Source organism: Coenobita brevimanus, chromosome 28 (genome assembly GCF_032717465.1).
Source record: "Coenobita brevimanus isolate Jiangsu-jjx chromosome 28, ASM3271746v2, whole genome shotgun sequence".
Classification (NCBI taxonomy): Eukaryota; Metazoa; Arthropoda; class Malacostraca; order Decapoda; family Coenobitidae; genus Coenobita; species Coenobita brevimanus.
Window position 1 is genome coordinate 9444288 of NC_136981.1, and position 13632 is coordinate 9457919.

At 41.5% G+C, this 13632-nt stretch overlaps 1 protein-coding gene across 1 annotated transcript in view; it reads right to left on the reverse strand.

Annotated features, from left to right (window-relative positions):
- The window catches only part of LOC145394679 (uncharacterized), a 92330-nt gene that overhangs the window by 42885 nt on the left and 35813 nt on the right, over positions 1-13632 (reverse strand). Inside the window, exons 5-6 of the mRNA XM_080268454.1 lie at positions 13327-13575; positions 606-868 (exon numbers count right to left, since the gene is read on the reverse strand). Coding sequence (XP_080124580.1) covers positions 606-868; positions 13327-13575 — 512 coding nt within the window. The remainder of the gene's footprint in view (positions 1-605; positions 869-13326; positions 13576-13632) is intronic.

The window sequence follows — 13632 nt, forward strand, 5'->3', positions numbered from 1 at the left end:
GGGGCAGGGGTAAACCAGCTCTTCTGTTGGGCCCTGATGCGGTTGTCACTGATTGCACTGCGCAGTTGACCCTCGTGCGGTGTGGTGCGGTGAGGATCTGTCCCTTCTCCCCTTTGGGGCTAAGATGCGAATGAATGTGTTTGACTGGATGAGTAAATTGGGAGTGTGTTGTCCTGTCTCGACTACCTCCCTTTCCTTGGGTAAAGCAGCCTAGGTATATAGATAGATAGATATCCTCTCTAATGTGCTAATGCCTTGAAATAATCTGCACTGTTATACTCCTGATAATTAACATTACTGTACAGAAAATCTGGTCTGTTTATGAACTGTCAACTCATTTAATACAAATAAATGGGCAGCTGCACGAACATTTTGTATGGACCAATGAGCTGTTTTCAGCCACACAAAATGGGTGTGGCTTCTAGGCCTTACTAGAACAAAATTAGTATAGCCAAATTTATCCTCCAATCTGATTATACCTAGTCATCAAATGAGCTAAAAGCATGACTTTTGTCAAGACTGAACAAGTGCATCATAAATTACTCTCTGACATCAGTAAACATGCAAAAGTATCCACCAAACCAGCAAAAATACGTAACACTTACCGGTTCCCCTATTATCTCAAAGGCATGTGCAAGTATCTTAAAAGCTTCCTCTGCACCAGGTTGCTTGTTCTTATCCGGGTGTACAAGGAAGGCCTGGCGTTTATAGTATTTTTTTATATCATCATCAGTGCAGTCCCGCGTCACCCCCAAGATGCTGTAAGGGTCCTTTCCCTTGCATGCCAGCAGCCGCTTCATTGCTTCTTCACCCGTCGTTGGCAGTGAGATGTTGCACTCGAGTCCCCCACTTACTTTCTTATCGCGCCCTGAGGTGGAAAACTATGTGAATGAAGGTACAGGGAATTCAAGGGATGGCTACCTGATGACTGAGTACTGTCCTACCGAGTGATATGGTGCCAATATTTTTCAAGGCCATCCCCCTCCAGGATTTCCATGATTAAGGCATCAGGATATAAATGGATATATCACAATTTTCTCAACTATTGTATCTATACAGCCCAATAGCAAGGATGGATGTATCTTGAGACCACAGAGGTAGGATTAGGGTAGAGGCGGCGTGAGAAGGCTCCGGTGAAGCCAGAGAACTGTCAAACGGCCATATTGGTCAAGTCAAGAGGTCACGGCAACACCTACTTGACTTGAAGAAGATTGCTGTGCACTTCTACCTCTATGGCTGTTCTTGAGGTTTTATCCACATTACAAGACAAACTTATCTTCACCACTTTAGAAAGTCATATGTCTGCCAGTGACCCTCTGCACAACCACCTTGTCTTACTTATCAAAGCAGTCGCAGAGACATATTTACAAGTGCGGTATTCCTATGCAGGAAAGCGCTTTACAGCAAGAAATATTGCCTTAAAAAATGTCAAGAGTAGGACTGCTATGAATAAGGTAGTACTGTTTAGTGGTTTATGAATAAAGCATGAGTAAATAATTTGTTGCCATATAAAGTCTCAAATGTATAAACGGTTGTTTCTATATCCTTTTAGGTTAGTAGGCAAATATAGATAAATAAATAAATAAAGATAATACATATTTTTTTCTGTTTGCAACTAAGAAAACACTCGCGCCTGGTCAGCAGAACCAAGTCAGACAGCTGTCAAAGGGGTCGCCGCCATGTTGGTCGAGTCAGGTCTGTCGGCTTCACTGACCTACCCTTGGTTAATCCCTTATGCCGCCTCTACCTACTCCTACCTCTATGCTTGAGACCATCACTAAAGGACTTCACGACCCTTCACATAGTAACCCTTCGTATGCCAGGTGAAAAAACGTAACCTGGAACGCCATGTGGGGTCTTGAGAGACCCAAACTTAACCTTTAGACTTCTGCCAGATGTACAAATTTACAAATGTTAAATTTTGTGCACATGTTGTCCAGGACACAGAATATGTAGCCAATCCACCAAGTGTCCCTTTTGTGTGTGTGTGTGTGTGTGTGTGTGTGTGTGTGTGTGTGTGTGTGTGAAAGTACAATTTTTATGATTTTCTTCAAAATTTTAGGAAGTTTGCACATGTAATGAATAATGTGGCGTATATTTTTAACCCGTTAACTGCTCTATACAGCCTGGGCTGTTCCGAGTGCACCTTCTCAATACAGCCCTGGCTGCGCAGGTGAATTCTGAATATAGTGCCGTAGTGACCAAGGTCAACCCATGGAAGCATGTTTGAGCCTTCAAAACCAAAACCGAAACCAAAAAAGAAAATAAAAACTATACATTCCAATAGGGAATCAGACACTTCAATGTTCATCCATGGCTTTACCAAGGTAAATATTGAGCTTACATTTCATTACTATATACTTTGGCATGAGTTCTCTCAATTCCTAAGACATAATTTGGCCTTTGGGAAATTTCATTTTTACCCTTATGTCTGCGCACCACGGACACCTCCAAAAAACCGCCATGAGCAGTTAACGGGTTAAGTTACATCATTCTTATTCATTCAGCATGCTCTTAACATAATAAAATAAATTTATTATGTTATAAATACATACCATAAAAAAAAATACGAAAATAAAATGACACAAAATTTGGCTGAATCTATGTTCAGAACAAAAAAGATTGACATTTATATTCAGAAAAACCCTGAATGATTTACCATCCATCCATCCATGGATGGATGATAAATCATTCAGGGTTTTTCTGAATATATATGTCAATCTTTTTTGTTCTGAACATAGATTCAAACAAATCAAGTAAACATAAACACAAGCAAAACTGACTTATTTATAATCAGAAAACCCCTAAATGATTTTAACATTATATAAATCACTGCAGGTGTCATGATCAGCATAAAAAATGGGAGGATCTTCTGCGATTCTTCCCCGCTGACTGTAAAACACCTCAACATTCAGTGACATGGTCAATAATACCTATAAAAAAAAAAAAAAAAAAAAAAAGTTACAAGGAATGCTAAGTGGGGTACCAGATGATCCCAAATGAAGTTTGCGTCCTCCTAACCCCTGAACTGTAAGGCTTTCCACTCAAATGTTGTGTGCTTATTCACTGGCCAAAGTCATGATTCACCAGATCCCTAAAACAACATGTGGCTGAATGGTATCATTTAAAAAATGTGTTGGGGTCAATCTGACCCCACATGGCATACGAAGGGTTAAGACAAATTTATGGCACACAGCTGAATGTACCAGCTGTCAAATTATACCAAAATGGTCTCTAGTCTCCTGATCATCTTATGTCCTAATAATCCCACCCTCCTACTTTCTTACTCAGCTTCTTTTAACCCGAGTTGGATTTAAAAAAAAAAATAAAAATTTTAAAAATATTTTCACATTAAAATTATTATCATTAAAATTAAATATAATCAGATGATCACAAAATGAGTCAATTTATCCAGTTTATAGAACTGAGTGAAATGCCTCCGGGAAGCATCACAAAGTAGTAGCTATGTAAATGTTAATCATTACTAAAGCCACAGTACCCACTTAAACACAGTTCATCTAATATAATAAGGTAATGTTGTGGCTCCTGGCTTATCGTTTCATTTAATTTATAACGGTTCCAACATGCTTCCATGCGTTGGCCTGGGTCACCTAACAGCAGCTTTCCATGCTGCTCGATCTCTGGGAGACCCCGTATTAAGTCCCTTATCCCTGAGGTCATACTCTATGACCTCATCCCAGGTCTTCTTTGGTCTACCCCCCACAACCCTACCCCTAATAATCAATCTTCCCACTTTCTGCATCTAATTGTCATCCTTCATCCTCTCCATATGTCTAAACCATCTCAATCTACCTTTCCTCATCACAACACCAATTCACTCATCCCATCCTTCCTCTTAACTCTTCCATTGTAAACCTAGACCTCCCAGGCCTCGCATTCAAGGATGCACAGCATATCCATCTATAGTAGCCGCAGCGAGAAATGAACGCTGTGGTGGGGCAGCCGGGATGACCTGGGATTCCCCCACTGTAGCCATATTTATATGTCACCGACCATCAGCCACTGCTGCAGCCCCGCTCCATGATCCTTACCCTGTGTCTCTGGCTTTCTCTTTCTCTCTCGGTTTCTATATAAACTGCTGTATTTCCGAAACTAATTATGAAATTATTATGACTTTTGTTCCACACCACCTTTGAGGTAAAAATCAAGGAGAGTTTTCTGTATAAAGGTTTCCCCCCCCTCCTAAATGTGGCATATGAGCGGGGGAGTGCGGCCGTGCCGATACCTCCGCCTGACCTATAATTATACACTCGCCAGAACTGACCTGCCCTCAGACAAGGGGGGGGAAACCTTTATACAGAAAACTCTCCTTGATTTTTACCTCAAAGGTGGTGTGGAACAAAAGTCATAATAATTTCATAATTAGTTTCGGAAATACAGCAGTTTATATAGAAACCGAAAGAGAAAGAGAAAGCCAGAGACACAGGGTAAGGATCATGGAGCGGGGCTGCAGCGGTGGCCGATGGTCGGTGACATCCTACCTCTATGGTCGGTGACATGAGGATATGGCTACAGTGGGGGAATCCCCAGATGACCGGCTGCCCCACCACAGCGTTCATTTCTCGCTGCGGCTACTATAATCACTGTCATTTCTGCACATTTGAGCCTGCATATATCCTCTTCCCTTACTGCCCAGGTCTCAATACCATACCGCATTAAACTCCTAATATATGCCACATACAAAGATCCCTTTGCACGAAGGGAGAGCCATCTAAATGTCAAGAGTGGCAGCAGCTCCCTGAACTTCTTCCAACCATTTCTCACTCTAGCCACATGGCTAGCTCCTGGCCCACCTCCAGCACATAACATGTCTCCCAGATAACAAAACTCTTCCACACATTCGAAAGACTCACCAGCAAGATCAATCCTATCACGCCTGACAATCTTCACATATTCTTCCCAACACACCGCACATATGAATTCCGTGTTATCTAATACCACTACATCTCTTAGGCAACCACTTATCACAAAGACTACACAAGGTGGAATTACTTCCCATGCTCTTGTGGCAAACCTCACATGGCCACTCTCCCTCCTCTTTGACAGTACCAACACTAACACCAATGCCAACACCAACACCAACCCTGACACAGACAGAGGGCTGGACCTACAATCCCAAACAGATCATTTTTTCATACTGAATAACCTACATCAACATACCCATATCCCACATCAAGCCCTCTCCCTCCCATCATCATCAGACATCACCTTTTGCTTCCCAAACCTCACTCCCACAACATCCTGGAGAGCAATCAAAACACTTGGATCTGATCACCTCCCAATCATCATCACTACCAAAAGCAGAATCACCCCAGCTGGCAACAGATACACATACACTAATTATAAGAGAGCCAACTAGGAGGCCTTCACAACTGAAACAGAACAACATTTTGAAACATTAAATAGTACATCCACCACAATCATCAACACCGCAGTGCGCACTTTCAATACAATTATACAAAATGCCGACAAAAGACACATCCCTAGGGGCAACAGAAAGAGACACAACCCCAACTTCACACCAGAAATTCAAGGCCTCATCAGTAAACGGGACACACTACCACACTCCCCAACACCCCATACACAAGACACCGTACAACAAATACAAGAACTCAACACTCAAATAAACAATAAAATATCAGAACAGCAAACACTAAACTAGAATAATTATTTCCAAACACCTGACCAAAAAACAAACACCAGCAAACTCTACAAAACACTAAACAGCATCACACTCTCCAACAGCAACACTACACAATCACACGCTGCCATCACAACAACAGACAACATACCTTCAAACATAAAACAAGCAAACACTCTCACCAATCACTTTTCACATGTCAGCCATCTAAACCCCCATCATGACGACCGACATATCATCCAACGTAAGAGACAGTTCCCCAAACACCCAGACTTCACACCTTTCACTTACAACCAGATGAAGCAAATCATTAGCAACCTTAAGGCCTCATTTGCCTGTGGACCAGACATCAGCAACATTCACCTTAAACACCTTGGACCACAAGGCATACAAGCACTCACCAGTATATCAAACTACAACTACTCACACAACATAATACCCAACATCTGGAAGCACTGCATTATCATCACTATCCCCAAACCCAACAAAGAGCCCATGTTACCCTCCTCACATCGCCCCATCACATTCCTCTGCACCCCCTCTAAAGTCACTGAACGGCTGGTACTACAACTAGTTACACCTCACATCCCCCCTAGCCCTATCACAACATGGTATAAGGCCACTACACTCCACAAACACACTTCTTACAGGTCTTACACAGAGAGTTTTTGATGGCATGAATTCAGCTAGGCAACCACACAGAACACTCTTAATCACACTAGACACTAGCAAAGCCTTTGATGCCATCCCCCGTGACATACTCACAAGCAAAATATTCAACACAAACATGTACAGTAACAAAAAAGATGGCAGGCAAACTACTTAGCAGGCAGATGTGCACATGTAACATTTGCCGGTCAGTGTTCGAACATCAGAAACTTCACAAACGGCGTCTCCCAAGGATCTGTTTTGTCCCCTACACTCTTTAACCTATACATGCACGACATACCCACACCCCACACACCACAGATACACATAGCTTCCTATGCAGATGATATAACACTTACATGTTCACACCAGAATGCAAACACAGCTGCACACATCCTCCAACGTTACCTCAACACACTACACGAATGGTTCACCACAAACAGGCTCAAAATAGCCCCAGCCAAATCTACAGTGACCCTTCTCACAAACTGGACAGCAGAACATAGTCACATTCCACACCTCACCATAAACAAAGCTCCTCTACCACACACACATACACCCAAAATCCTTAGTGTAACATACAATACATCAGTGTCATTTAAACAACACATCACAAACATTAAAAATAAACTAACACCAAGAACCAATGCCTTGAGGTCATTTGCCCATACAACATTAGGACACAAACAAAGAAATCACCACCAAAGTATACAAACAATATATATGTTCAGTGATAAATTATGCAAGCCCTGCTTGGGCTCCTAACCTCACTAAAACACACTACAACACTCTACACACCATACAGAACAAGGCCCTAAAAATGATCACAGGCTGCACAGCTAAACACCCATAGACTACCTACATCAAGAAACCAAAGTCCTCAAAGTCAAGGATCATCTAGACATGAGAGACACCAAAATCCTCACTACAACCTCCACAAACCCACAACATCCACTACACTACATGGCAGCACATCCACATACACCAAGGAACATCAAAACAAAACCAAGCACACGATATACACAAATATTGTTATCTCTTCCCCCTTAGACCAGCTTCCAGAAGCACATCCACACTCAAATCGCTCGCGCTCCATTCAGTCACTTAAAGACAACACACAACTGCATGCATGGCCTCCTGATATCCACCCTTCTGAATCCTATCTCCCTCATGAGGATAGGGTCCACCTGGTCAGGCTGTGATGTGGGCACCATCCAGCCCTCTTAAGCTACCAGAAGAGGCTGGATGACTCCATCGTTGATGCCTGTCCAAAATGTAACACAGCACCCCATACTATTAAGCACATTCTGGATGACTGCACTGCACACAATCACCTATGCCAACAACACAACCTACACTCCATGAGAGCTCTGTAGGAAAGCCCGGTCTTGGCCATCGCCTTCTTTAGGGACTCGGAGCTGTTCGGCCAGACTGCCTAGGGAACACCTACTACTACCCCAGATACCATCATCTTTGTTTTATCTGCATTTACTCTCAAATCCCTTGTGCCCCATTCCATCTCTCCACTTCCTAAATCCTTCTTCTGTCTCCCTTTCATTCTTTGCAAACAACATCAAATCATCAGCATGCAACATCTCCCAAAAGAGTCCATTTCTATAGTCACATGAGTGGGCTTCATGCACCCTGATAAACAATAAAGGGCTCAACACTGACCCCTGATCCACACCAATATTCACTGAAAACTCATCACTCAAATCTCCATTCACTCTCACCTGGGTACGAGCACCCACATACAAAATTACTGAACCAGCAACTCCACGATCCCAAGCTTTTTCATTACCCACTTCACCACCTCCCAAGGGACTCTGTCAAAGGCCTTCTCCACATCAACAAAAACAAAAATCCAGTGGTCTGAAGGCTGACATAGCCTTTCTCCTACATTCAGAGGATATGGACAGAGTTGAAGGATGTTTATTCTCTTGTTGTCTTTAACCCAGGTCTGTCTGGCTGGGTAGACCCACCAACCACAGACAAACAACCGCCCCTGCTGGGCCATCCTGTAAATGAACTGTATAAATCAGGCAGCATACCTGCCCAGTTATACTGGTGTCATCGTGTGAAGGTGTCCCCCTGCAAGGACCACTGAGGTAGTAATGATGGCTATCTAAGTTAAGTGCAAAAGTAACTTCATCAGCCATAAATGAAAAATGAGCAACAAAAAAGTAATATCATCCAGTAAACACACTAAACTGACATTTCTCATTTAGCGTCAGGCTGTGAGAGTTCCATTACAACTGAAAAGTCATGTCTCAACATTTCAAAAGGCAGGAGTGAATTCTGAACTGATCCTAGCATTGTGACTTTATCCTTATGTTAATTTTTTTTTTTTTATGAGTCACTAAGAATACAATCTAAATTTTTATATTATTTCCTTTACAGTTCAATTTTGACTAAAAATCACTTATTTATTTTTTTCTCTGATTAACTTAATATTGCCTGATTTTAAGTTTTATTTTAATAATGACAACCCTGCTTTCATCTAATGCATATACAGTGCAACCTCCAAATTTCATATCTGAACATTAGAAGGATCATTTATCAGGCTACCCTTGTCTTGTTCTCACAGTTCACTGCAGATGTACTTTTGGCATAACCATGGTAATGTGGGCTAACCAACCTGCGGCAGGAATCCTATATTCCAAAGTTTCTATAACATGACTGTTATTATATTATCTCTTGTAACTCAAGCTAATAATAAACAGTTTAATCTATCTATATTGCTGGACGCCTTACTACCGTAAGGGGTGGCCACAAACAAATTGCCTCCATGTAACCATGTCCCCCACCATTTCCCTGCCCTCTCCCCAGCTCACACCCCCCTCTCTCATATACCTCTCCGCTCTGTCCCTCCATCTCATCCTCAGCCTACTCCTCTCTCTGCCCTCCTCCACCTCACTCACATACAGTACACTCTCTCACTCTCCAACCTCTCCACATGGCCAAACCACCTCAGTGTATTTCTCCTAACACCCTCTATCAAATTAACATCCACACCACAATGCTCTTTCACTTCCTTACTTGTCAATCTGTCTCTCCTTGTAACTCCACATGCTCCTCTCAAATAACTCATTTCCACTTGTCTCATTCTTGATTTGTGTCCTTCCAACATAGTCCAAGCTTTGCTTCCATATGACAGAGTTGGTATCACAATACAGTATTATCATGCTGCAACTATTTTACTTCCACGCTCCCTTCTCTTTTTCTTATCACTGCTTTCAAAGAACCTGCAACCTTTCTTCCTTGTTGTATGTTTCCAAGCACTTCAACCTCCAAAATTCCATTCTTATTCCTCACACTTCCCAAGTACTTAAATGCACTTGCATTTTCCATTTCATCATCATCCAACCTCACTGTGCATTCAGACCTCATTTCTTTCGAAGTCCATAACTTTACTCTTCCCTACATTCACCTTGAGATTCCGTTTCTTACACACACTCCCAAACTCTCTATTAATCATATATATATATATATATATATATATATACATATATATATATATATATATATATTTTACCTCTCCTCACATTCTGTATGCCCACTTCTCTACTTTTCAAAACATTTTGCAGCTATATTCATACTGTAAGATCCACCAAAAAGTTGTAAGGGAAAATAATTTTGCATTAATTTATTTACTGTAAGTGGAAATACATAAATATACTCATCTCACCATCCTGCTTTCATTAGCAGGAGATAGCTGATTTTTATTTCTAACCTACCAATGCATCTGGTGAGATGAAGTCATTGATCTACATGTGTGCACAGTAACCCACAGATTTTTTTTTTTTTTTTTTTTAATAATGGAACAGAGGAAGGAAAAACAAATGAATAAAAAAAAACTAATCCATACACCAGATTATTGGTGTCCTCTGTTCATAAAATATCTGTAACAGTCAGACTTGAACAGCTGTAGGTTGAAGTTTTGAAGGAAACAACTTTGGGGAAGCGAGTTCCCAGAGAGATGCAGTTTGAGAAATGAAAGAATTCTGATAGGCAGAAGTTCTGCAATATGGCTGAGTGACATTCCAGTCATGAGCACTACCAGATGCCCGTGTAGCACGAGGGAAGGCATGGAGAGGTGGCACAATGGATGCAATTTCATCTGAGCATTTGCCATAAAAATATCTGTAAAATAATGCAAGGGAGGCAACATTCCTTCTTACTAGTAGGGGAGGTTGTTTAGTAGTAGTAGCAGGGTTATTAATAATTCTAACAGCTTTGTTCTGAATTTTGTCTAGTTGTTTTAATGCAACCTCTCCACATCCATTCCACAAGGTTGAGCAGTATTCAAGCTGAGAGTGCGCATGACTCTTATAAATTATAGCTAACTGCTCAACAGTGAAGAAGTTACGGACTCTGTACAATAATCCAAGTTTCTTTGAGGCGGTTTTAGCAAGTGATCTGACATGAGAGGTCCAGCTGAGGGCATTGGTAAGTGAGACACCGAGAATTTCAAAACTTTCGGAGATGGGAATATTTGTAGCACTGAAGGTAATATACGAATCTGGCAATACCTGTCTATTAGTAAATTGTATATTGTATTTAGTTTTACTGGCATTAAATGAGACAAGGTTGTTTTGTCCCCATTCACTGATCGTAGATAAATCTTGATTTATGGAGATGGCTGTACTGAGTTGAGAGTTAAGAGATCTCAGACTTTGTAAATGGGTGTCTGAGTGTGAATGAACTATGAAATGTTGAGTCATCTGCATAAGAATGGATGGGACTGTGGAGGACAGATAAGAGATCATTAATATGAACCTGGAACAGGGTTGGTGCCAGAACTGATCCCTGCGGCACGCTAGCGTCAATAGAGTGGAAATTGGAATATACAGCATCTACTTTTACTCTTATTTTTCTGTCAGTGAGGTATGAGGAAATCAAAGGTACAAAAGACTTTAGTCCATAGCAAGGGAGTTTGGACAACAGGAAATGATGCCATACTTTGTTGAAAGCCTTAGAAATATCAAGGGCTACTGCATGAGTTTCTCCATGTAGGTCGATTGATTGATGGATGGTATGAGTCTGGAGATTGAGTATGTCAATGGTAGATCTTTCATGGCAAAAACCATACTCTCTCTCACTAATTAAGTTGTTGGATTCAAGATGTTTGACTATGTGCTTATTCATTAAAGTTTTAAATACCTTACCAAGAGAAGATGTGACAGCTATTGGTCTGTAATCAGAGGGGTCAGAGGAACTTCCTTTCTTAGGTAGTGGGTGGATATTGCTTAGTAAACCGTTTATATATGGTTATTAATAACAATGCACACCTGTCGTGGTCTGTACTATTGCAATTTTGTATCAACATCAATATCCTTAACAGCAATGGAGTGTGTCCATGCATGTGTGAGTGAGTGCGTGTGTGAAGCATGGAAAAAATGACAGGTTAATAATTACTGTGAGGTTACATGATAAACAGCTCAAATATTCATTACACTGCACTTTAACAGTGACATATATCTAAAAGAAATGTATTATGAGGCTGCTACCTACCTGCAATTATGCTTTGTTAAATGTGAGTACAAATCATCAGCCAATGACATCGGACAAATGCAGCTACATGGTTAAGGGACATTTATCGCGGTTACACTCGTCATGGAACTTTAGAATCTAATCACAATGCTTTGTAATGTTGTATAATGTCGTGTTTCACCTCATGACAAAGAACATGAGCAAAGACAGTTATTTACTCTAGCTTCAGTCTGTAACTTACAGAACTTCTGAATACAGTATTACTGTACTTTACCATGTTTTTACATCATACTTGGTCATATTTCCATCACCACAATCATCTCAAATCATGTGTGCATCCTATCTAATTGCAGCTGGATTGTTATGTGCATACTTTTTTAACACCACCACACTAATCAGTAACCTATGACTAGGACACTTTTACGAAGCCACAATTACAGTGAAATATGAATATTTCAACTGAATCACAATATATTAGTACCAGGCTAAGTGTAGACGTCAATCTTCTTGTTTCAGCAGTAATTTAATTTTGGAGCCAATTTTGGAAAATGAAATTGGCAGTTATTTCATAAATTATGGCATTAGAACTTTTGATGTGTTCAAAATAGATATTTGAATTTTTGAGGTTGCACTGTAATGCCAGTATCATTAGGCTAGCCCTGCTTCTCTTGGGATTGCGAACTCTACAGAAAGAGTAAAGTATCTATCTATCTATTGCCAGACGCCTCAATCCCGTTTGGGGTGGCCACAAACAAATCGCCTCCAAGTCGCCCTGTCCCCCGCCATTTCACTGCTCTGCTCCCAACTCACACCCTCCTCTCTCATATACCTCTCCACCCCATCACTCCATCTCATCCTCGGCCTCCCCCTCCCTCTTCCCCCCTCCACCTCACTCACATACACTCTCTTCGTCAGTCTTTCACCCTCCATCCTCTCCACATGGCCAAACCACCTCAGTGTATTCCTCATAACGCTTCCTATCACATCCACATCCACACCACAACGCTCCTTTATATCCTCATTCGTCAGCCTGTCTCTCCACGTGACTCCACAGGCTCCTCTTAAATAACTCATTTCCACTGCTCTCACTCTTGACTTGTGTCCTTCCAACAACGTCCAAGCTTCACTTCCGTACGTTAGAGTTGGTATCACAATACTGTCATGTAGTAACTTTTTCACTTCCATGCTCACTTCCCTGTTTCTTATCACTGCTTTCAAGGAACCAGCAACCTTTCTTCCCTGCTGTACCTTTTCAAGCACTTCACCCTCCAAACCTCCATCCTTACTCATCACACTACCCAAATACTTAAACGTACTCACATTTTCCAATTCCTCAAAATATCACTGATGATATAACAGAAAATAAAGAAGTGCCGCACTGTAAGAACACTAAGGCTCCTGTGACTCACTGCCAGTGGGATAAATCCATTTGGCATTAACTGGAATAACTCAAGAGATCTCCTGACCACGAGAGTTAACATTAATTCCTCAAGATGAAAAATTGCCGTCACAGTATACTGTACCTGGTATCCTTTTCTCTTCCTTGTCTTTTCTCGTAAAGGCTGTAGTCAGGCGTCTCCAATAGTACACTACAGAGACTTTGAAACTACCCCAGTACTCTTGCATGTGACCCCATATCAAGGTGAGAAGATGCAGAACCAGGCGACTGCTCATTACTACAACGTCCGTGGCCAATGTCCCAAGCCAGACCACAGCGCGCACTGCCAATGCTGCCCACTGAACGCACATCGTCAACCCTTGCGACACCAGCTCTGAGGTACAGGATGAAAACAACTAAGGGCTAATGCTTATTGCCTGCATGGAATGTC